Source organism: Lissotriton vulgaris, chromosome 1_1 (assembly GCF_964263255.1).
Source record: "Lissotriton vulgaris chromosome 1_1, aLisVul1.2, whole genome shotgun sequence".
Taxonomy (NCBI): Eukaryota; Metazoa; Chordata; class Amphibia; order Caudata; family Salamandridae; genus Lissotriton; species Lissotriton vulgaris.
The window spans coordinates 88,781,788-88,808,478 of record NC_141685.1 but is presented as its reverse complement, the minus strand read 5'-3'; the positions used below and the strand labels follow the sequence as shown (position 1 = coordinate 88,808,478).

Below are 26,691 nucleotides of genomic sequence, written 5' to 3'. Positions count from 1 at the left end.
GTCGTTTGGGGTTGAGTTGGTGGGGGATTAGGGGGGGGTGGTGGTAGAGTGAATGTGTGTCGAGGTATGTTTCTGCTCTTGCAGCCTCAAGGTGTGGGGGGTACGAGGGAGGGAGCTGGGGGGGTCTGGGCTCGTTGAGGTTCCAAGGGTGCTGGATGGAGTGGTGTGTGTCGGGTATAGAGTGGAGGGACGCTGAGCCCGCCCCCAGGCCTGCACTGAGGAGCGTAGAGCTCTCCTGGGGGCTCCCTATACCTAGTACCACCGGCGGCCCATATCTGTGACGGCCCCTGGTGGCGGCCTACTGGCGGTGTTTCGCAGGCTGCCTAACTGCTGCCTGGCACACAAGTGGGCCGGACGTGAGAGTGCGGCCCGTGGAGGTGATGCCCCTCTCCTGCTAAGGGGGTCGCGGGACACGCGGTTCCGCGCTTGGAGTGACCTGCGCTGCTGGAGGGGAGCTGAGAGGGATCGCCTGGCAAAGTGGCCTGGCCCTGGTAACGACACGAAGGGGAGCACCGTGGGCCCACTGGGGGGCGATTGAGAGCTGCACCGAGACCTCAGGGTTGCGGCGGAGCCTCTGGCGTGACTGGCAGGGGATCGCCATCGTTGGAAAGGGCTCACCAGCAGACGCCGGCGACTGGTCGGATCGCGATGGCTCAAAGAAATCGCAAGGACAAGCCCGGCAAAGAGGGGCCCCTGAGGGGATCGCAGGCGACGACATCCCCAGGCACTAGCTCCAGCTCGTCTCCCTGGCTGCGGGATGATGAGGCTCCGGCCACCAAAGCCTTCATGCTAGAACTCTTTTCGGCCATCAAGGAGGACATCTCGGAGCTGCGGTCTCAGCTCGCCTCGGACCTCCGGGAGGTGAGGAGAGATGTCGATGGCATTGGCGAGAGGGTCGCGATGCTGGAAGAGCACGATCTGGGCACGGCAGAAGACATACATCGGCTCCAACAAGATGTGATCATGTTGACGGAGCAACACCTGGATCTACAGGCCCACACTGAGGACTTGGAGAACCGTTCTCGCCGAAATAACATCCGCATACGTGCGGTGCCCTGGGGAGGAGAGGCGGGGGACTTGCGTGGATATGTGGAGGCACTTTTTTTGCAGATCCTGGGTGAAGAAGACCTGCACGAGATCAGAATGGACAGAGTGCATAGAGTTGGGCTTCCAAGAGGCACGGGGGCTCCGCCCCCGGACATTTTGGTCTGCATTCACAACTTTGTGCTCAAGGAACGCATACTCCGGAAGGCGAGAGGGATTGCTGACTTGCAGTTCTGAGAGCATCGTCCCCAACTCTTCAGGATTTGGCTGCTTCGACGCTACAAAAGAGGCGCACCTTTAAACCTGTGACTACCTACCTGAGGGAACAGGGTGTGGCGTACTCCTGGGGTCATCCCTTTCGCCTTATCCTCCGCTGGCAGAACAGGCTGGTCCAGGTTCGATCGCTGCAGGCGGCCAGGGAGTTGCTGGGCCTGGATGACACTGCCCCCTCCCCAGGGGCGGATCGATCACCGGAGCAGCGGCGGCGCCGCACATCTTCCTGGCGGAGAGTGGGGTGCCCGACAGTGCAAGGTAGGCCAGATCCATCGGCCAGCCAGCAAGAGAGGGTCGGAGCAGTGGCCGCAGTGGTGAGTGCAACGGAGTCACTGTCGCAGAGCAGCTCGGGGTGGCATGATCCTGCAGGGAAGGCTGATAGGCGACGGAGGGACCACCCCCGCTCCGCTCAGGTACCGTGGGTAATTATGTACTTTTGGAGAAGACACCCCGGTCCAAGAACTGATTGGGACATTGACTGGTGACTCACCCGCAGCCCGCTGTGGGCTGCTGAAGCCGCCCTTGTGGTGGCCCTTTGCTTCTTGTTTTTGTTTTGCCTTTTCTGTGGCCCCCTCGGGGCTTTTGCAGTTACCGGTGGGGGAGGCACTCCTGTTGAGGCTCCAACATGTACGAAGGGACCCCCTCAAAAGGTAAATTTGGCCCAGGAACAGAGGGGAGCATAAACACTGCAATGTGAGGACGTTCCTGCAATGGCCTTATATTTTAATTTGTACAATTACTTCTATACATTTTCTATTTGGGTGATAAATACAAACATACTAAATAGGTTCAAAACATTACAAAATTTTATTTTTTAAGTTTTTCAATTCATTTAAATACTAATTTTCATCACAAAAATCACAAAGGAAAAAATTACAATTCATATCAAAACCCTGACAAAAAACAGAGGAGTCATCAATATATACAACACAATTAATATATAAAAATTATAACCCCTTGGTAACAAACATATCTCTCAACATCCTCACATGCTAACAATCATACCACACTCAACCTCATATTCAAATGGAGAAGGAACTGAATAGATAATAAGCAGAATAACAATGCTAAAATATTGGCCCCCAGATGTACTATTGGGCCATCGCAGCAGGTCTACGCGCGTTTCGGCAGCACTCGGCCGCCTTCATCAGGACCTTTTCCTCGTGATACAATCAATACCAAGGGATCTGAAAAATATATATACAACAAATCACCATTTTGTTACCACCCAAGGAAGTAAGATCTTCTAACAGGATTAATTAATTCACTGTGTTACATGAACCAGAAGCTCATCAACTCGACCACAAACTAAGACATCATATAATGAAACATATAGTACATATGATCAATAAGAAAGGACAATATTTAATCTAAGTTATCTAAGCAAGGGGCTACACGGGTGCATAAGTCAGACTTACATAATCGTGTGGCAATAAAACATGTACCCAATGGTTACGAATTAAGTTAGGGCCATACCCGGGTAATCCCGTTTTTCAGATACCTCTGTCAGTGAGCTTACCAATTGGCACCAACGGCAGTAGAGTCAGGGAGGACCGGCTCTCACAATATTCATAGGGCAGGATGTCCTGTTTGTCCTTGAAGTGGCTATAAGCAGAGAATTACATATTTTAGCCAAACAGAACTCTTAGTGTGCGGCTAATTCGAGAAAAGACCAAGAGAGAGGCCCGTATTTATTGGACATCCATTACGTCCTTAAAGGAGTATACCTATAATGGTAGTTGGAGACCCGGTGTGGCAGATGGTTCCTAGATTTTCGAATTCATGGAGTGGTTTAAGACAAAGACGGTCAGCGGGATGTCAGTTAAAATTCCTACCGTAATCTATAATGAAAAAAAAAAGGTGAAGAATCCGATTAAGTTAGGGAGCACGTGCTACTAGGGTGTGCGTTTGAAAAGGGGCTGCCGGGTGAGTTCTTACTTCAATTTATTATAAAGGACACATATGGTAGAAAGGCACATTCGTGAGTGTGCTCGCCGTCATCTGTGATGATAAAAGAATAAAAAAAAACGAATAAATGAACATCCACATGTTGCTAAAGTCAATGTTTGAAGCAAGGCATACACAATAAGTCCTTACTTCAATTTGATTAGAGAAACTTATTCATGAAGACAGCACCCTCGTGGGTAAAGTTGCTCCGTAGTCTGCGTCCCTAGAGTGTGGGGTAGGAATATGGTATATTATATGCGGATGGCTAGCATAAAACAACTCATAATCCACTCAACATGTCAAGATCATTCAGTAATGCTCCCGAGTTTAATGCGGTCGAGAAACCCCCCGAAAAAAGAAAGGGGGTGCTTTGAAATGGATAATTCTCAAACCTTGCGTTCTTTTACTAAAAAAAGGAAAGGCGATAGGGTTCATTAACACGCTATCGTGAACAGGGTGTCTATATTCTCTTACGAGTAAAGTTAATGGCAAGTGTGAAAGCCAGCCGTAAACAAACAATTCGGTGCATTGCAGGGTCGGCACTCGGTATTAGCGAGCTCGCACTACTCTAGTCCGCTTACCTTGCAACTATACTTGTAGCATCGTGTCTCCGCACCGTCTGTCTCAACTGCCAACAAACGACTAAACTGGGAAGTCTTCCCTGTTTTAAAAGCGGTCGGCGAATCCCAGTGTCACGTGGCGAGTCGCTTTCAGATAATGTCAGACCGGCGTCCTACATCATAAGCATAGAAAGTGGACTACCTTTCCATACGCCATCATGCTGTAAGGCGCAAGCATCCCCACGCTAAGACATCAATAAGGGACTCAACTCCGTTTGTAAACACCAACAAGGGACTAAGACATACCTCCGTCTGCCCATGCTCGTGCCAGATATAATCTCTAATAAGCCTAAACTTGGTGATGATAAAAACGGGCATACTAAGATTGCCGCGTCTAACAAGAAACAGGTATCTGAAAATTATTATCTAAAATAATGTTAACTAACCGGGAGGTCAAAACTTTTTTATGAAGGATTTTTTATTATCAACCAACTGCACAATAAAAGTTAAAGACGCCCATATTATTTGAACAAGCATCTTTCAGATGTCAGATACACCTAAAGGGACAGTGTTGGTGGCGAGAAGGCATCAGAGACAAGCCGCCTGATGTGAGTTCAGAAACAAATATTATCTGATGGATAATATGTCGCAAGTGGGGTACGTTTTAGAATTCTGTTCACTTGGTTACATACCAAGATAACTCTTCATTCAGACCACGTTTCACGGTGTCCAAATGGAAAATCCAAAAGGTCTCTCGTTTCTTCCGTGTAATCTCATTTACTTGGCCCGGTTTAGGTGTCACTTTTTCCAAAATGCACCATTTGATCTCATTTTCTTTGTGAGATTTCTCCAAACAATGCTGAACCAGTGGGGCTGTCAGCTTTTTAGTCCTGATGGCAGACTTGTGTTCACTGAAGCGGACACGAAACTCACGGCCTGTCTCACCAACATAAGCCAATCCACAGTCACAGAACATGATATACACAATGTTACTACTGCGACAGTTAGTCAGAAATCGCAGTTTGATGTGTCTTTCATTATAAGTAATTGTATCCGAAGTAATGGCTGAGTCACAGGCGTGGCAAGAACCACACCTGTGATTGCCTGTCACTGCTGGAAGGCCTGTAATGGAAGGCTGATTGGAAAACGGGCTCTTTGCCAGTGATCTCGAGTGAACTAGCATGTCTCGTAAATTCTTGTTCCTCCTGTATGCGAGCATAGGTAGTGGGAGCACAGGAACATTGTCATCTATGTTAAGAATTCTCCAATTTTTATTGATGATGTTCCGGATCTTAAAGTTCAGAGTTGAATGATCGATCACACATGTGATCCGCTCTTGTTTGACCCGTTTGTTACCCTGAAGGAGTGCCGACCTATCGTAATATTTGGCTCGTTTGTAAGCATGTCGCACAAGGCGACGTGGATAGCCTCTCTTGAGTAGTCTTTCCCTGAGTGCGTAAATGTAAATGAAAGGAAGAAATATCTGTACAATTTCTGCGAATTCGTAAGAATTCCCCGAAAGGTACAGAGTCCTTCTGACAGTTCGGGTGGTAGCTGTTATATTCTAGGATAGTATTTTTAGCTGTACTTTTCCTGTATAGACTTACTGTCAGGCATCCATTGGTCCCTTCAATGCTAATGTCAAGGAAGTCTACTTTACTTGTGCTAAAGTTCATGGTAAACTTCAGGTTGGTATCACTTGCATTGAGCCAAAGAAAAAATGTTTGCAAAAGTTCTTCCGGTCCACTCCAAATAAAAAAAATGTCATCAATAAAACGCTTCCAAACAATGATATTTTCAAAAAACGGGGCCAGTTCGTTATGAATGTTCCTGAGCTCCCACTCTCCCATGAATGCATTGGCCACAGATGGAGCACAGGAAGCCCCCATTGATGTACCCTTAATTTGTTTGAAGAGTTTACCGTCGTATTCAAAGAAATTATTCATCAGTACAATCTCCAGACATTGAAGAATAAAGGCATCAGGGCGATCCGATGGGTATCTCTTGAGGAGATCGGACACTGATCGTAACGCCCGACATTGAGGGATGTTGGTGTACAATGCCTCAATGTCGAGCGTCACAAGAATGTCCGTCTCTGGGTTGAAAGGGAGGCCCTCTATTTTATTAATAATGTCCCCTGTGTCACGAATGTAGGATTTGTACTTTTGGATTAAGGGGCTCAAGAACTTATCTACATACTTCGACAACGGCTCTGTATTAGAGCCAATGGTTGAAATGATAGGACGCATAGGAGGATCACTTTCCGATTTATGTGTCTTCGGGAGACCATATAGCACAGAGGTGACAGGGGTTGTTTTGTTGAGGAAATCGTATTCATCCTCACAAATGAAACCCTCTGTGAATGCCCCCTGAGTCAATTCCTGGATGTGTCTGTGCAGTCTTTCCAGTTCCCTACGTTGTGCTGGTCTGTAATGTTCAGTCACAGCCAGCATCTCCAACATTTTGGCGTCATAGTTTCCTTTGTCAAAGACAGCAATACCCCCACCCTTATCGCAGGGTTTAATAACAATTGATGAATTAGTTTTTAATTCATTCAAGGAGGTAGTTTCTATGGCAGAGAGATTGGTTGTTGGTTTGTAGGGATTTCTTATAACTCGTGCTATGTCTTGGAGGACATTCTTTTCAAAAATCCCAACTTCAGTTCCCACCATGTCTAGTGTGGGTGTGAAGGTCGATAGAGGTTTACATCCTGACAAGTTGTTATCATCCTCTATCCGGGGACGGTTAGTGAAGAATTTGTTAAGTCTAATTTTGCGAAAAAAGGCAAAGAGGTCCTGGTGTAATTTAAATTTATTCAGGTGGATACTCGGTACAAATGAAAGTCCCCTACTTAATACTTTCACATCCTCCGGTTTGAGATCCACACTGGACAAATTATAAATAGGTAAGTCATGGGTCAGTCTGGGGTTACACTCTCCCGGTACCTCTACCACCAATACTGTTGATTGCGATCACAATATTCATAGGGCAGGATGTCCTGTTTGTCCTTGAAGTGGCTATAAGCAGAGAATTACATATTTTAGCCAAACAGAACTCTTAGTGTGCGGCTAATTCGAGAAAAGACCAAGAGAGAGGCCCGTATTTATTGGACATCCATTACGTCCTTAAAGGAGTATACCTATAATGGTAGTTGGAGACCCGGTGTGGCAGATGGTTCCTAGATTTTCGAATTCATGGAGTGGTTTAAGACAAAGACGGTCAGCGGGATGTCAGTTAAAATTCCTACCGTAATCTATAATGAAAAAAAAAGGTGAAGAATCCGATTAAGTTAGCGAGCACGTGCTACTTGAGAGATATGTTTGTTACCAAGGGGTTATAATTTTTATATATTAATTGTGTTGTATATATTGATGACTCCTCTGTTTTTTGTCAGGGTTTTGATATGAATTGTAATTTTTTCCTTTGTGATTTTTGTGATGAAAATTAGTATTTAAATGAATTGAAAAACTTAAAAAATAAAATTTTGTAATGTTTTGAACCTATTTAGTATGTTTGTATTTATCACCCAAATAGAAAATGTATAGAAGTAATTGTACAAATTAAAATATAAGTCCTCACATTGCAGTACTCCTGTTGAGGCTCTCCAGACCTGGAGGGGGGTGGTCGTTTGGGGTTGAGTTGGTGGGGGATGAGGGGGGGGTGGTGGTAGAGTGAATGTGTGTCGAGGTATGTTTCTGCTCTTGCAGCCTCAAGGTGTGGGGGGTACGAGGGAGGGAGCTGGGGGGGTCTGGGCTTGTTGAGGTTCCAAGGGTGCTGGATGGAGTGGTGTGTGTCGGGTATAGAGTGGAGGGACGCTGAGCTGAGTGACAGTACTTATCTGTGATGCCGGTCACTGTCGGTACATGGAACGTGAAGGGGCTGAATTCCCCTCAAAAGAGGCAGAAGGTGTGGAAGTATATTCTTGATCATGATCTGGATGTGGTGGGCCTCCAAGAAACGCATCTGGCGAGGAAGGACGAGTCCCGCCTCAAGCATAAACAGTATCCGCTGATTTATAGATCCTCGGCCCACACTAAGCACGGGGGGGTGGCTCTTATGTTCCATTCAGCAGTGCGGTTTCAGTCGTTGGGGGTTAGGAACGATAAGGAGGGTAGATGGATCTTGGTCAGGGGGATGCTCCGTGGCAAATTGTGCACCTTTCTAGTCCTATACGCTCCCAATGCTGGTCAAAATAAGTTCCTTCAAGACCTACTGACTACGGTGGAGGACTTTGTTGAGGGGGCGCTTTTAGTACTGGGGGATTTTAACCTGGTGTGGGATCGTGAGCTGGACTGCTCTCGGCCCCAGAGGGCTGAAGCAGGAGTCTGTTCAGCAGAGACACGTAGGCGGTTTACGGACTGTGGGCTAGTTGACGGGTGGCGGGCCCTTCATCCCCTCGCACAAGATTACACTTACTATTCACATGTTCATCAGTCTTATTCCTGCCTGGACTATGGGTTTCTGAGCCAGTCCCTGCGGGGAGCCCTGTGCGATGCTAGGATCTTCCCCCTTTCGGTCTCCGATCATAGCTCTCTGTTTTCATTGGGCTCCGGATGGTATGGGAACGCGCAAGTGGTATTTTCCAGCCTCCTTGGTCAGAGACGACCCCTCCTGTAGAGCCCTGCGGGCTGCGATCCGCGAATTGTTTGACCTTAACCCGGTCCAGGACACCTCAATTTTTGTTACTTGGGATGCCTTTAAGGCGTCGATCAGGGGTAGTTGCTTAGCCCTCAACGCGGCTATTAATAGGCAGCGGCGGGTGGAAAGGGAAGGGTTAGAGGACGAACTGGCCAGGTTGGAATTGACACATAAACAGAATCCCACCAGACAGACGCTCCGCTCGCTGACTGCGGTTCGGGGTAAACTTAGGTCCCACTATAATAACAGAGCGGAGTTCACTCTCCTGAAACTGCGCCGCCTCTCCTACTCACAGGGTAACAAGATTGGGAAACACCTAGCGCGCCAGTTGAGGGACAAACGGTAGAAGGAGTATATAGGCGGTATCCAGGACCCCGGGGGGTGACCTGCACCATCCTGATGAGGAAAAGGCGGAACTTTTTGGAGAGTTCTATGCTGCGCTATACTCAGGGGATTCCCTGGACCCTGCGACCCAGCGTGACTACGTTACTGCGCTTCCACTTCCTCACGTCTCTCCCGGGTGGAACGACTTGCTTGAGGCCCCCTTCACTAGGGAGGAGGTTCTGACGGCGATCAAAGCCCTGAAACCCAATAAGGCACCCGGGGCGGACGGCTATACGGCGCTCTTTTATCGGACCTTTGCGGCAGAGTTGTGTGACCATCTGGTACTCCTCTTCAATGCCATGGCGGAATCGGGCACGACCGCGGACTCCATGGCAGAGGCCGTTATTTTGGTTATCCCCAAGCCAGGGAAGGACAATACCAGATGTGCCTCTGTAGGCCTATAGCCCTGCTGAATATAGACGCCAAATTATACTCGTCCATATTGGCGGCTAGGTTACAAGATCTCATGCCCGCTCTCATCCACCCCGACCAATCCGGATTCATTAAGGGGCGCCAGACCCACGATAACACTCGCCGTGTGGTACACCTTATTAAAAAGGCTAATCGCTTCCGTATCCCGGCGGTGTTGGTTGGGTTGGATGCGGAAAAAGCCTTTGATCGGGTGGACTGGGGATTCCTTTTCCAGACCCTAACGACTTTTGGCTTTTCGTCCAAGTTTGTATCTATGATACGAGCGAACTATAGCTGCCCTCGCTCCAGGGTCTCGGTCAACGGTCACCTGTCGGCCTTCTTCCCCCACTCCCGTGGCACGAGGCAGGGTTGCCCGCTTTTGCCCCTTCTCTTTGCCCTGAGTATAGAGCCGCTGGCGATGGCGGTGCGGGAACACCCTGACATCCGGGGACTGTCTTTCACGGACGAACAATCTAAAATCTCGTTATTTGCGGACGACGTCTTGCTGTCTTTAGCAGATCCTGCACGCTCCCTACCCCAGGTCCAAACTGAACTGGCTCGCTTTGAGGAAGTTGCGGGCCTTAAGGTCAACTACGACAAGTCCTTTATTTTGAACCTTACGCTCTCCCTGGCGGAGGTGGACCACCTTCGCCCGCTGTCTCCCCTGCCGTGGACCCTTTCTTCCCTTCTGTACCTGGGGATTCACCTCACTCCCACGGTGGGGAAACTGTACGCCGCCAACTCCCCCCCCCCCTGCTGGCACGTATCTGCTCCGATCTGAGGCGCTGGCTACCTCATTACATCTCGTGGCTGGGGCGGATCCACGCAATTAAAATGACGCTTCTCCCCAAGATGCTCTATTTATTCCAGGCGCTCCCCATCGTGGTCGATGCCGACTTCTTTCGCAGTGTAAAAACCCTCATGCTCCGCTTTATTTGGCGGGGAGGGAGGGCTCGCTTCTCCTTTGCCGCACTTAGGCGCCTGTGAGAGGAGGAGGGGGGGGGGTCGGCCTTCCTGATATGCTTCTCTACTATAAGGCGGAGCAGATTCGAGTACTGGTAGAGTGGTCTCAACCGATGTCAGAAAAACACTGGCTCCATATGGACAGGAGAGTGACGGGGAGGGCAATATGGGATCTGGCGTGGAAGCCCAAGAGAGACAGGCCTAAAAATGCGTATATCAGCACCCCCACGGATACCACCTTGAAGGTGTGGGATTCACTCGCTGGGGATGAGAGGTGGACAACGTTCCCCTCCCCGTTTACACCCATCCATTTCAATCCTGCCCGACAGTGCAAGGTAGGCCAGATCCATCGGCCAGCCAGCAAGAGAGGGTCGGAGCAGTGGCCGCAGTGGTGAGTGCAACGGAGTCACTGTCGCAGAGCAGCTCGGGGTGGCATGATCCTGCAGGGAAGGCTGATAGGCGACGGAGGGACCACCCCCCCTCCGCTCAGGTACCGTGGGTAATTATGTACTTTTGGAGAAGACACCCCGGTCCAAGAACTGATTGGGACATTGACTGGTGACTCACCCGCAGCCCGCTGTGGGCTGCTGAAGCCGCCCTTGTGGTGGCCCTTTGCTTCTTGTTTTTGTTTTGCCTTTTCTGTAGCCCGCCCCCAGGCCTGCACTGAGGAGCGTAGAGCTCTCCTGGGGGCTCCCTATACCTAGTACCACCGGCGGCCCATATCTGTGACGGCCCCTGGTGGCGGCCTACTGGCGGTGTTTCGCAGGCTGCCTAACTGCTGCCTGGCACACAAGTGGGCCGGACGTGAGAGTGCGGCCCGTGGAGGTGATGCCCCTCTCCTGCTAAGGGGGTCGCGGGACACGCGGTTCCGCGCTTGGAGTGACCTGCGCTGCTGGAGGGGAGCTGAGAGGGATCGCCTGGCAAAGTGGCCTGGCCCTGGTAACGACACGAAGGGGAGCACCGTGGGCCCACTGGGGGGCGATTGAGAGCTGCACCGAGACCTCAGGGTTGCGGCGGAGCCTCTGGCGTGACTGGCAGGGGATCGCCATCGTTCGAAAGGGCTCACCAGCAGACGCCGGCGACTGGTCGGATCGCGATGGCTCAAAGAAATCGCAAGGACAAGCCCGGCAAAGAGGGGCCCCTGAGGGGATCGCAGGCGACGACATCCCCAGGCACTAGCTCCAGCTCGTCTCCCTGGCTGCGGGATGATGAGGCTCCGGCCACCAAAGCCTTCATGCTAGAACTCTTTTCGGCCATCAAGGAGGACATCTCGGAGCTGCGGTCTCAGCTCGCCTCGGACCTCCGGGAGGTGAGGAGGGATGTCGATGGCACTGCCTTCCCGCCTGCCCAATTTGAGGGGCCCTTTGATGTCTGGAGGACGGGGGGCTGTTTTGCCCTCACCCACCTGTTTCATGGAGTAGCCCCACTAACGTTTGACAACTGCAGACGGGACTATGAGGTCCTGCCAACGGAACAATACCATCATGCCCAGCTTCTCCACTGGGCTCTTTCCCCTACTGTTCGCGACGCCGCGACTAGAGCTCTCACCCCCTTTGAGGCTTTTATCGCTCGGGCCTCTGGCATGCGAGGAACTATCTCCTTTCTTTACCGTCGCCTCCTGTCCACGGCAATGTCCCCCAGGCCGCGATACATGGGATCGTGGGAAGATTGGTTGGACCGCGAGATTTCTGATGTAGAGTGGTCGCAGTTGTGGAGGGATTTGGCGAAACACAATCACTCCGTTGGACTCCGAGAGGCCCATCTTAAAACGATGATAGACTGGTACCTCACCCCAGCCAAACTACACCGTATATATCCGGGCGCTTCCGATAGATGCTGGCGGGGCTGTGGCTGTTAAGTGACTTCCGCCACGTGTGGTGGGACTGCCCCGCTATCCGCCCCTATTGGGAGGAGATCCTCTCTCATATTAAAGAGATCCTGGGATACCCCGTGGCAGACTCAATGGCGCACGTGCTACTGGGCCTCCGAGATCCACTGCTGGAACATCAGACCCGGGCGGATAAGAAGATCTTATGGTTGTGCATTGGGGCGGCCAAGACTACCTTGGCAGCGGCCTGGAGGAAAAGGGAGGCCCCAGCGATTTCTTTATGGCATGCTAGACTGTGGCGTTTGTTAAGCATGGAGCGCATGGCTGAGGTCTTCCTGGGGGATTTTACAAACGTTGCCTTCCGCTGGGGTCCACTGGTCCGTTTCCTCTCTAAGGGGCTTCCATCTGCGGTCTACCCACCCACATTACGGGCCCTACATCTCTTCCAGGTATGAGTGTTAGTTGTATGATTGAGTATGATTGCAGGACGCTACTACCACCGGGAGGGGGGAGGGGGGTTGGGGGGGGTTTCTGGGGTTCTTTGGTTGGATTTTCTGGGACGCCATTCCTCGATTGTGGCGGGAGAGGTACAACGACGCTCCGAGGAGGCTGCAGCTGGTTGCAGGCATCCATGATATCGAGGGCTACCGGGTCTGTGTCACTAACACCCGTGGACACACATTGGACCTGGAGTGCACAAACTGTGACTGTTTATCTTACGAGCCCCGGCCCTCTGGATGAGGGTCTTCACCTTTAATCTTAATCTCTCCCGCCTGCCATGATTGCCCCCTGTGAGGGGAGTTGTGCGAGATTGTCGCAAATGTTTTTCTCTCTTTTCTATCAATAAAATACACCTTTGACAAAAAAAATGTAACAGACACCGAACGGGAACTTTTGGAATTGGGCTTAACATTCAGCCCGAGTAACAATATGGAATATACCCAAACAAAAATTAATCTCTTCCGTTTCACGAGAAAATTGAAACTTCACAAGTACTTTAAACTGAGATCGCATATGAAAGATACATCTAAGCAGGGGACTAGATTGACAGCTACAGATATACTGAGTGGCAGGGACCTGCCAGGATTGGAGGCCATGGAACATTTGAGAATGGAGGAAGAAGGAAGTCCACTTAATGTCACGAATGTGGACATGGTACAACGAGCCCTATTACAGGGCATAGAACAAGAAAGAGAAGAAAGCCACTTTAAGCCGAAGTCTATTTTCGTTCCTCAATCACCATGGGACGCCATTGATGCTTTCACAGAGGCCATGACCGTGGATTTGATCAATTATAGGAAGACAACGAATCCTATTAACCATAATATCACAGAGCCTCAAAGAAAAGCCTTGCGTGACCTTATGAGGGACAACAAGATCGTAATAAAGCCCTCTGACAAGGGGGGCAACGTGGTACTATTAACTAGTGAATACTACCAGCAAGAGGCAATGAGACAGCTGTCTGACACTAAGTACTACTCTATAACTACCAGCAAGGCCTATGAGGAAAGCATCAATGACTATGATGAACTGATTCGGAAATGGTATAATTTGCATATGCTGGGGAAAGACGAACATCTCTTTTTAGGGAGCAATAACCCCATGACTCCGACTTTCTATCATCTTCCCAAGCTCCATAAGAACTGTACATCTCCTCCAGGCCGTCCCATCGTTGCCTCTATCTATGGACTAACTGAAAACATGTCCAAGTACGTGGATTCTGTCCTTTTTCCCTTTGTGACCAGCCTTGACTCATATATATTCAGGACACCAAAGATTTCCTGAATAAAATTGCGGATATGAGCTGGGAGTGTGACTATTTATTGATGGTGATGGATATCACCAGCCTTTACACTAACATCGATCATCAACATGGATTGAATGCTGTCAAGCACCATTTAGATAAGCGTCAGCTACGTTTTCTACAGCATAATACCATGATTCTCGATTTTGTGAAGTTCTGTTTAAATAACATAATTTTATTCAGAGAACAGCTTTACAGGCAAACCTCTGGTACGGCGATGGGCACCTGCTTCGCTCCCAGCTATGCGAACTTGTTCGTTGGCTGGTGGGAGGAGCAGGTGCCCAGAAGCTGGAAGATGGGTCAGGAGCATGGCAGGGTGGTACATTGGTACCGCTACATTGATGATCTCTTCATCGTGTGGCAGGGTACGACCGCCACCGCGGATAAGTATATTGAGGACTTGAATAACAACAACTACAATTTGCATCTTTCGGGAACAATTAGTCGAGTGGCAGTCGACTACTTGGACTTGAGGGTGTATATTGATGAGGGCCAGGTACATACCTCATTATATAGAAAAGATACGGCAGGGAACTCAATTCTGTTTGTGAAGAGCAGTCACCCACCCAAACTCTTCAGGAGTATCCCGTATGGGGAACTCCTTAGACTCTGTAGAAACAGTACACAAGATCGGGAGTTTGAGAGGGCAGCCCTTGAGTGCCTGGCACGCTTCCGACTTAGAGGATACGATGATTCCCTACTGCAGAACACACTCAAGAGAGTCAGGAGAATTCCTAGGGCAGAATTGTTCAAAAAGAAAGAGAAGGAACAGCCGACTAGGAATGCCATTACAGGAAAGAGTAAATTCAGGATGATCACACCCTTTTCTGCTGGAGCTAACCACCTCAAAGCCATGATGCGTAGGAACTGGCACATCTTGCGCACAGACAGTACGTTGAGGGAGGATTTGCCCCCATATCCTCTGGTGACCTTCAGTAAAAGCAGATCATTAGGGGATATGTTGGTACGAAGCCATTTCGATAAACCCACCATCAGGCCTAAAACACTTAAGGATATGAGTGGGTTTTACCCGTGTGGCCGCTGTAAAGCCTGCGCAGCTAGTAAGAGTCCTCCGATATGAAAATCAGGTGACGGGTAGATCCATGAAAATTCAGAAATTTTTGACTTGCAGTACTGTTTATGCAGTGTATTGTTTAGTGTGCCTGTGTGGCCTCCGCTACATTGGGAGCACCATCAATCAACTAAAAATGAGGGTGCTAGAACATCTTAGGGCTATTGATAAGGTAGATCCTTCCTACCCAGTAGCCCGGCATTTTGCAGAGCATCATAACAAAGATCGCAGCAAACTGCAATACTTTGGATCGGACTGTATACCTAGTAATGTCAGAGGTGGAGATAAACTGAGACGACTCAGACGGCTGAAATCAAGGTACATCATCGATTTAGCCACTAAACACCCCGGGGGTCTTAACAGCAGAGAGGAAATGGCCGTCCATCTAGGGAAGTAATTTACAACAGGGGATATGGCAGAAGGGCTGTTCAAGCTTATGTTTGGTGTTCAGGATAAATTTGTAAGGCGAACTTGGGATAATGAATTGTAGGATGTTTCATGATGATTTTTTGCTATGACTACACACAGTTTACTTTTTAATAATTGTATGTATGTATATATTGAATTATCCATTCCATCTCTTCCACTGTTTCTTTTTATTTATATTTTATTTTTTCTCCTTTTCCTTTTCTTTTCTTATTTTCTTTCCTTCTCTTTTCTTCTCTTGTTAAATTCTTCTCTTTATCTCTCCCTTTTGTCTTCTTGCTTTTATTTTATTTTCTGAACATGGGTGAGATGGTTGCGGGGTTGTATTGATTAATCCTCTTGTAGGTTATGATGTGGTATATAATGGTCATTTTTTGCTTGCTCCTAGGAGCAATGGATGTAGAAATATTGGAGTTTGGATGGCCATTGTATTATAATTACATTTATATTTATATATGCACATTTATGTAATCGCTCTTAATGAATGTCTCGCTGACTCGTGCCTTACTCCTGCAGGGGCGGACTGACTGTTAAAGGACTCATGCCGATCCAGGGCTAGATGTTGTTACATTATGTTTTGTAAATTTATCATTCTTATGCCCATACTTCTTGTTTGTGTACCGATGTACGGTACTATTGTCTTGCACGGGTGCAGTTACATACTTTATGTACTGGACTCTACTCGTTACAAGATGGCGTCTATATTTGACTTGGGGCTAGTCCATTGCTGATGTCTACTACTGTGTAGGAGCTTTAACCCCTTCCATGCTGATGACGGCCCCCAGCCGTCATGCACTACAGTGCTCGTGTGCTGATGACGGCTGGGGGCCGTCATGACGGCACCCGCGCTGAAATCTTCAGCACAGGAGCAGAATCGGCCCAGCATGGACGGGGTTAAAATTGAGTCATGTGCTTAGTGTCATTGACACTGACGAAGGCTTGCGCCGAAACGCGTTTGTTGACTTTTCATTAAAGACCGCTGTGATCTTCACCACCCCCGGAGTGCTGTTGTCCTTTTTTGAGGAAAGCGGATTTTGAGCGTCATATATATATATATAGATATATATAAGAGATATATATATATATATATATATATATATATATATATATATATATATATATATATATATATAGAGAGAGAGAGAGAGACACAGAGACAGAGGGAGAGAGAGATATTTTCACTGAAAGAAAACCAAAGTTTACAGAGACGTTCTAGATTGGAAATAGCATCAAACCGAAAAAAACAAAGGTTACAGAGACGTTTACTTAGGTTCAGATTTTACATACTCAAAACCTTAGAAACTGAGCAGTTATAGTTACCTGGGCTAACTATAACTTACACTCCCCACAATGCACAGCTTATAAAGCGGGCAGAGAAACACATCAAAAAAATTGTTCCTGCCCGTAGAGCACAGGATTTTAAGCTGCTCTCTAAGGGTAGGAACAATACTGGCTCCCGCTGGCGTCATGGGGACTTTGGGGGCCCTCAACATTGATCATGTGGGTGCCCTGGATGCGCTCAAGGGCACCCACCCTTTACTGGCAGGGCCATTTTTGTAAATCCTTCATTATGCATGGGCAAGGCATATGCATGGTAAAGGTGTTACGTGGTAAAGGCATACGTGTGTAAGGCATTGCAGGGTAAAGGCATACGTGTTAAAGGCATTTGTTGGTATCTATGACATTATAATTAGTCTAATCCTGCACTATCTCTTGACATGAAACTAAACCATGGAGCTTGATAAACTGAACACAGACAGCTCAAAAAAGTGTAAAAGCACGTTTAGTAGAAATGTCATGTCACATTGTCATCACATGCCATTTTCCCAGTGCATTGTACCATTTCCCCAGTTTTCCCCAGATAAATGGTGCTATGAACCGTATAGCACTACTCGCCACCACGTTCAGAGGGTGATCCATTTCTCTTCCTACCCTGGATGGAGAGTTACTCCAGCATTTTGTTAAAGTGAAACTCTAACTGTTTCCAGTGTCATAAAGAGTCAGATTGGCGTCTGTGAATGCTCACTTACTCACAAGTTAGGGTTCATTCACAAACTGGCCCGTCGAAGCATGCGTGCGCTACATTTACTAGTGTGTGATTCTACACATGCAACACATGTACACCTGGCAGCGATCATCTGACTAGTTTTGTTTTCAAACCTTGTTAAAAGAGTTGCTTAGCCCTAAAAACTACAACTATTTGTGCATAAATAAGATAAGCTGTAAACAACTCATCTTGGGACACAGACAAGCCCACTGACACCAAGAGAGAAACAGTAATAACACTTATTCACAGGCCCTGGAAAACCGCCTAGTCCTGCTCATCATAAAGGCCCATCTCCCTCCTAAACGCTCATGCTAAACTATTCACAGGCATTCTGGCACACATCTTAGACCATTCATAATGGCCTTAAGACTGCAAGCCACAGCAGTGGTTGATAATACTGTGCCATTAATAAAATGGATGCTTTCCAAACTGAAAAGACACTGGACACAATGTCTGCCAATGGCCCGATTTATATTTAGGTGGATGGTTTATTCTGTCATAAATGTGGTAGGTGTCCCGTCCAACCTATTAAAAGTGCATTATATCCTGTGGCATTTGTAATAAAGTGGATGGAATCTGTTATGTTTGAGAAAATAATTTGTCCGATAAACTCTAAATCAGGCCCTATGTCTGCAGCAAGTGTTGTAGAAGGAGCAAGATCCAGCATTATAGGAAGAGGGCCTAGAAGCAGATATAGTCCCAGAGGCACTGAAGCACCTACCTCTTTACTTCCTCTGTTTATACCTCATTTGTACCTACCTGTGCGCCTGGTCTGTTTGTACCTCATAGGTACCTATATGTGCACCTCATCTGTTTATACCTCACAAGCACTCACCTGTGCACCTTCTCTGTTTATAGCTAATAGGTCCCTTCCTGTGCACCTCCTCATTTAGTACCTCCCAGGTGAGCTTCTGAAATAAAGCTTGTGAGCTCCGTACTGCCAACCATGGCCTCTTTGCTATAAGGCCATTATCTGCATCGGCTGTGTGCATGCTTCAAGTGTGTCTCCTGCCTCAGCTAACAATGAACCCTGAAGAGTGAGTACACAGACCGAGGGGAGTCAGGAGCTGAAGGACATGGAATGAGGTATACCTGGATAAAAGAAATATGGGAATGGAGGAATGTGACTTCACCTGTGAACAATCGACATCCCCTTTCGCTCTACCAAAGCGCTGTTGAGTTTCAAAGTAGCATCCTGGCCTTCAGACAGACCACAATAAGTCAAATATCATGGAAAACAGGAAATGGAATGCAATTATTAATATGCACACATCTGTTGGATGCTTGATATTTCAGATAATTTATTGGTTGTGATGAATTCTCTATAAGGAATAAATGACTGATATCGTTGAATAATAAATGTCATGATTCAATGTTTGTTTGCCATATCTGTGTGCGCAATATAAAGACAGGCTATTGGAAATAACCCCTCATTCTGTTTCACAGAAAGCCCTGGAAGGATCTGCTGATTGAAATACAACAGGATCTTAACTTTACCTAGTTTAGGAAGAACTAAAGACTCATTTTTTAAGTTGTCTTTCGGGGCAGAATCAGTCAATAGTTCAAGGGAGATGGATATATATTACGCTGATAGAAAATCCACCTCAACTCGGGATAATGCTCCAGTCTTCCAGGTTAGAAGGATCCAGAAATGCTTGAACCAGGAGGGCTGTAAAATGTGTTGAAGGTGACTTAGGGCTTTATTACGAGTGTGGCGGTCTTCCAATGGGACTACCACAGCGGAGGTACCAGGCAGACTGCCAAGCCCATTGAGAGCCCGCCGCCGGATTATGACCTAAATCCAGGGTGGGTGGGCGGTGCAGCAGCGGTCTCGCGGCGGCTGTATTAGGCTCATTAGAGAGCCTAAACAGCATACCACCACCTTAAGAGTGCCTGCAGCATGTTCAATTCCATGGGGTGGCACAACACGTGGCCCCCGAATGCAACCCCAGGAGCAGAATTGGCCGGGGCCCTGTGAGGGCCCCCTTACCTGCATGTCCTTTATCCTTTTCATGGTAGGGTCCCCACCATGAAAAGGGCGGTGGATATGCAGACTGTAATATGCTCGGCGATGACGGCATCGGCACTGCCAACATATTCAGGGTGTTTGCAGACCGCCTCCACAGCGGGATCCTTGATCCTGGCGGGGGGGCGGTCCCACCACCACACTCATAATACGGCGGTCAGTCCGCCTGGATGGTGGCAGTTTGACCGCAACCGTGAGTACGGCGATCATGAGGGCCGTCGCACTCATAGAAAGACTCTTAATAAGCTGCAAGGTAAAGGCGGGAGTTGGCATTTGAACTGATCCAGTGTGAACAGGAAAGCATTGTGGAAAAAGGTGTCTGGAGTTACCTTTGTCATATATACTTGCTAAAGAGCAACCTTTGTCATGTATACTTCCTGAAGAGTTACCTTTGTTATACACTTCCTGAAGAGTTACCTTTGTTATACACTTTCTGAAGAGTTACCTTGGTTAAATACTTCCTGAAGAGTTACCTTTGTTGTACACTTCCTGAAGAGTTACCTTTGTTATACACTTCCTGAAGAGCTACCTTTGGTAGATACTTCCTGAAACTGAATTAACGGCAGCGCTTCCTGATTCCTCTCTTTTTCCACAATCTGTTCTGTTTAATTGAAATCTTGTCCATGTATATCTACCTAAAACTCTACCTGTAGCATGAGTGCTCAGTGGCTGCCCTTTCTTTAGTAAGTTACTCAGTGAATAATGGTAAATCACTACCTTTTCAGAAGTAAATACAATGTGACATGTTCAACCACAGTTTTAATGAAATATCCATGTATGGTAAAATGTTCCTTACTAAATTTCAAATATGGTAGAGAAGAGATGTCTTCTACAGCTGGTTAAATATTGTGTATTCACGTTCTATTACATTTGCATTTAGTAATATTGAGTTTCTTTACATCCAACAGAAAATAAGCCTTAAATGCACGGATTGATTATGAATAATGAAGATAACACATCAAACCTGCAAAAATTATCAAAAATAAGGAGCTCCAAAAACATCAGTGCAATCAGAGGCAGAGGACAGATCCAGGAAGAAGCAGTCAAAGGCAATTCAGTGAGTGTCCGAGTCTGAGATCTGCACCTCGACACCCCAAGACGAAGAGATGACCTCAACAAAGCCAAGACAACAAAACTGACAAACAACCTGCTGTATAAACAAGCGTCTAACACCAGCTTTGATCATGAGGCCGGTATGAGAGTTGGCGGAAGGTCTTGTGTCTATTTGGGATCCATAGCTTGGAACAAACTCCCTCTTCAGTTTTGAGCTGTTAGCAACATGAAAATGTTTTAAAAAGGTTAAAAACTTGGCTTTTTGTCCATGTTTGAAACAAACTGATTTACTTTCTTTTCTGACCTGTGCTTGGCCCCAGGACACTCTTTGGAGTAGCTGTACACATTACAAGTCGCTTCATTATCATGATATTGCTAGAGCAGTGCTTCGCTATTTAAACTGGCAACAGACCACCATTCAGTGCTCTAGGTGTATTGCAAACTCTTCCTAGCCAAACCACAGGCACCAGGGAAAAGCACAACGAAGTGGAGCCTAACAACTGAAGGCTAAAGGAAAGGGGAGTTCTGCTCTCTAAAGTACAGAGTATTGTCCCAATTTTCACCTACTGGAAGGAAGATTAAGCTTTACCCGCAAGCATGCGAAGCCGTTATCCAATCTAAAGATGCAATCACCCACAAGGAAGCCTTACTTATATTATGAATGTGGCAGGTATTTAGTGAGTCTTGTATTTTATTGTTAAATCGGAAATCAAGCGTCCAAAATAACGCAAGTGGTTTATTAACTATGCTGACCCTTCAGGAAACACGGTCAGGAGAAAAATTGTTCAATTGCACTGAATATATCAAGAACTTTAGCCAATTAGAAACCATCAAAGAGCATCAGCGAATACAAACAGGGGAAAAACCATACCATTGCACTGAATGTGTGAAGAGCTTCAGTCAGTTCTCACATCTCCAAACACATCAGCGAATCCACACTGGGGAAAAACCATACCATTGCAATGAATGTGTAAAGAGCTTCAGTCAAACTGCAAACCTCCACACACATCAGAGAATACACACAGGAGAAAAACCATACCGTTGCAAGGAATGTGTGCAGAGCTTCAGTCTGTTATCACACCTAAAAACACATCAGCGAATACACACAGGGGAAAAACCATACCATTGCAATGAATGTGTAAAGAGCTTCAGTAACATTTCAAACCTCCGCACACATCAGCGAATACACACAGGAAAAAAACCATACCATTGCAGTGAATGTGTGAAGAGCTTCAAACAGATGTCACACCTACACACACATCAGAAAATACACACAGGGGAAAAACCATACCATTGCAGTGAATGTGTGAAGAGCTTCAAACAGATTTCACACCTACACACACATCAGAAAATACACACAGGGGAAAAACCATACCATTGCAGTGAATGTGTGAAGAGCTTCAAACAGATTTCACACCTACACACACATCAGAAAATACACACAGGGGAAAAACCATACCATTGCAGTGAATGTGTGAAGAGCTTCAAACAGATTTCACACCTACACACACATCAGAAAATACACACAGGGGAGAAACCATTCAAGTGCAGTGAATGTGTCAAGAGCTTTAGTCAATTATCAGACCTCGGGAGACATCAGCAAATACACACTGGGGAAAAACCTTACCATTGCAAGGAATGTGTAAAGAGCTTCAGTCAAATTTCACAGCTCAACACACATCAGAAAATACACACATGGGAAAAACCATACCAGTGCAGTGAATGTGTAAAGAGCTTTAGTCACTTTTCAGACCTCCGGAGACATCAGCGAATACACACTGGGGAAAAACCTTACCATTGCAATGAATGTGGCAGTAGTTTTACTTACTCTTCAGCATTAAGAAATCATCAGCGAGCTCACAAAGGGGAAAAAAATCTTTTAAATGCCATGAATGTTTGAAAAGCTGAAGTCCATTATCAATCCTAAACAGGCATCAGCGAACACACGCAGAAGAAAAGCCTTCAAGTGCAATGAATGTGTGAATAAATGTAGTCAATTATCAAGCCTATATAGACATCAGCTTACATACACTCTGTAAATACCATACAACTGTAGTGAATGTAGAAGTATCTTTAGGAAATCTTTTGCATTAAGGATTCATCAGTTAATGCACAGAGAAAAATCCTTTCAGGTGCAGTGAATGTGTGAATATCTTCTGTCAGTTATTAAACCTACGAATACATCAACTAGATCAATCAATTCAATCTTTATTTCGTTGCTTTTGCATCATAAAAGATATACAATAAAAAAGTACTTTGTACAATGCCAAAAATCAATAATCAATACTACACATCATCGTTTTGGGTCACATTGTTATGGTTAGAATTATCACAAAATATGAAATAAATATGTATAAAAGATTAAAATACATTATTTACAAAGCTAAAAGTCATTAAATTTAAGTTTATAACAGCCAAGGCATGGTTTGAACTGATCCGCAGGGTTTGCAATTTAAAAAGGAAGAGACATTTTCAATCTAATGAAATTTACAGCCAAAAGAAATCTACTAATTCCAAACACAATTACTTGGCTGGTATCCATATTTAGGATTCTGCCAGCTTCCTTATGGGAAATAGAACCAATGTTACGACATAGTGGCACTATCCATTTTTTCCTTGCTTTCCCATAGGTAGGGCAAAAGAACAATATATGTAAAACATCTTCCCTTATGTTGTTTGTACATAAAGTGCAATAATCACCGTTTGTCCTCCTCCAGCTTTTCTCAGTGGCCTTTGTTCTCAATGTTCCATATCTGTATTTCAGGTACAGGGTTTTGGCCAATGGTGGCTGAATCTCATCGAGAAACGTTTCAAAATGGGCCACATTTTTAACCAATAAAAATGTTTCAGTTAAGGGGCTGTGCACTCTTATGTACGCAGAATCATGGCTCACGTAGGACCAGAAGGACAATTTAACAATTTTCTTAGAGGCCATACTTAAAGACTCCGGCTCACTCCAAAAATGGGTTAGTCCTAATTTGGTTAATCAAGCTCTTACGTGCTTAAACCAATAGATTTTGCTGCCACTATCTAGGTCCAATACTTCTTTCAACCCATTTTTGTATTCAAACAGTTCGGGGGTTGTCCATAATCTAACCCATAATAATAATGGTCTCAACATTTCATGGTGGTCAGTATGCTTAATGTTTAAGTCTAAAAATAGTGGTATCAATGGAGTATTATTTGGTACTTTTAATAAACCCCTAATGAACTTGTTCTCCTGTGTTTCAAAGGTCTTCCTGCATACTGGTCCCCATAATTCTGCCCCATACAAAACAGCTGTCTGGACCTTATACCTAAAAATCTCTATTGCTGGGGTAACTGCCTTATTCACACATTTATTGTGTCTTTTTAGTATTGGAAGACAGTTTTGTTTAAACACTATTTTTGATTTCTCTAGCTGAGGTCTCCATCCCAGTGACGAATCTAGTAATACCCCTAAATATGTGAAACTCTGTTCATAGTCAAGTTTGTGACCGTTTAAGATTAGATTTCGTTTAAAACTTTTGTGCGGGTTTAGTGCCATATATTTTGTTTTTTTATGTTAATTTCTAACCCTTTTAAAGTGCAATATTGCTGGAACCCATCTAATAGGATCTGAAGGCCCCGAGGAGTTTGTGAAATGAGGATCGTATTGTCCGCGAAGAGGAGGGACGGTACTCGTTCCCCCCCCCAATCGGGGCGAGTCATTTTCACAATTCTCCATATAAGCTGCAATATCATTAACAAAAAGGGAGAAAAGTGTGGGAGCCAGAACGCATCCCTGGCGTACTCCCCTTTTTATGGGGATTGGGTCAGTTAATTCCCCGTTTGGGCCGCAACCTAACCTTAGCATAGTTCTCCTGGTGCAGGCCCATCACCAGCTTTAATAGTTCTCCAGGAAGTCCCTGCCTTTCCAGAGATTTCCAAAGCAGGTCACGAGGAATAAGGTCGAATGCTGCTCGTAGGTCTACAAAGGTCACGTATAAGTGGCCCTTGCGAATGATGACGTATTTCCAATACAAGCAGCATAACCTTAATACCTGATCTATGGTCCCTGTTTTTTCCCTAAACCCTGCCTGGTATTTTGATAAAACTGATTCTTCATCCAACCAAGTGTTTATACGATTTAATATGTGCCTGGCGTATATTTTTTGAGTTATATCTAAAAGACTAATTGGGCGATAGTTAGCTGGATCGCCTCTATCCCCCTTTTTAAAAATTGTAATAATTTCTGCACCATCCCATGTGTCCGGGATTTGGTCACCAGCCGCAATAACATTAAATAAGTGATTTAAGTAGGGCGCCCAAACATCAATATTATGCTTATAAAGATTGCCTGGAATTTTATCAAGTCCAGGCGCCTTCCCTTGTTTAACTGAAGCAATTGCTAGCTCAGTTTCCTGCAGGTCAAAGACTACCAGTGGGTATGCTTTCTCTGGCTGGATAGAAATGTGTTCTTCCTGAGGAGTTTCCTCGGTGGTTTGGGCTGCGTACAACGTTGTAAAATGTTTTACCCACGTGGCCTCATCTAGGAAAACCTCTCTGGAGCCTTTCACACGTTTGTTTCCCTTAGCCACTAATTCCCAGAATTGCCTCTGGTCCTTTGTTTTGGCTGCTGATAGCATGTTGGACCATAGTTCCTCATCCCAAGAAGATTTTGCTTTTACCATTATCTTGTTATATGATTTCCTTTTATCTTTAATTTCTATAGGAACTTTTCTTTTAAGTGCATCCATCAAAATGGATTTGGCAACACAACATTCCTTATTGTACCATGGTTTACCTACTGGTTTTGCATTCACTGTGCCGGTCCCTTTTTTTGGTCTTTTTGTAAGAAGGTCTAACAATTCATTAAAAAGGGTTTTATGTAATTTAACAAATTCTCCAGATTCACATCTAAATGGACAATATGATTCAAATGTATTTACAAAGGCACAGTAAATGTTAGCCAATAAGTCCTCTCTTTCCAATATATATGCCCATTTGACAGCCCTTCGATTATTACTGAGAATGATATTATCTATTGTTGGTGGCTGTACTTGGCTGGGACCTCCCTCAATGTCTCCCGACCCCTTTAATAAACTTTGCAGAAAGCTAGTTTCAAGTGGATAATGGTAATATCAAATCTCTCCTTGACCTTTAAATCATTTGTGTATGGCCATAGGTCAAAAGAAACAATAACGTAATCTAATTTACTTTCGCGATCTCGCCTCTTGAAAGTAGGTGCTTTCGGGCTATCAGAAGGCATGCGCCCATTACATGCCCTCAAACCTTGGCTTGTAAGCAACCTTGTGATCTGAAGGGCTAGCGTGGTTCCAGCAACTGTTCCATTATTAGTCAGTACAGGTATCCCATTACCAACATCCTCATCTTCATACAATTTAACCATGCCCATAATCGGTTCAAAATTGCAGTTCATATCCCCACATAAGATTATGCTTGCATCTGGTTCTAAAGTGTCCATAAAAATCTCCAGTTTTTCAATGCATGGCGACTCCTTATAAGATGGATGATGCCTGTTATACACGTCTATAAGATTAATCACCCTTTTATCCTCTGTGGTTATTTCCAGACCAAGTATGTCTAGTGAATCAGTATTTAACATTTTTATGCCAATGTTAATAGATACACTGATCCATATTAATAAACCTCCTGAGGCTCATCCTCTTAATGAAGGCACAGCCTCTATTTGGTATGTTTTATATCCAACTCTGTGAACCTGATCCGTAGCCCAAGTTTCCTGCAACACACAGATATCAAAGGTATTCATATAAATATTCCAGTCGGGTCACATATTTTTGCACGCACTCCCGCTACGTTCCATGAGACTAGTGTAATCAAAGAAGGCCCCTCATTTGACCCGCAGTTGCTTGATAGTGTAGATAAGGGCAGGCTACTATTAGCCCCAGTGCGGGTTGTAGTACTAGTATTTTCTACCCTTGGGGATCTGTTCCCTTCTACCTCCTTAGCTCCGTCTGAACTAAACATATTTGCACCACCACTGTCTTCCTCCCTGTTCAATAATCTTCAATCACATTCATCCAGACCACGGAATACATCAAACCTATTCAATAACTCCAGCGGCGTAAATGGCATAAGAGGCGCCATTCTTCTATATTCACATGTGTTGTGTCTGGGGGGTACGGTGTTCCACCCAGATGTAACAGGGGCTGGTGCTGATTGATACATATAAACAGGGTTCCTAGCAAAATCCATGTTAGAGAAATGGTTAT

General features: G+C 45.9%; 1 protein-coding gene across 1 annotated transcript in view; it reads left to right on the top strand.

The window, feature by feature from the left end:
* The window catches only part of LOC147737489 (uncharacterized), a 99,929-nt gene extending 77,427 nt beyond the window's left edge, over positions 1-22,502 (top strand). Inside the window, exon 2 of the mRNA XM_086933189.1 lies at positions 20,332-22,502. Within this exon, the coding sequence (XP_086789315.1) occupies positions 21,138-22,376 (1,239 nt within the window). The 5' untranslated portion in view covers positions 20,332-21,137 and the 3' untranslated portion in view covers positions 22,377-22,502. The remainder of the gene's footprint in view (positions 1-20,331) is intronic.
* The last annotated feature ends 4,189 nt before the right edge of the window (positions 22,503-26,691 follow it).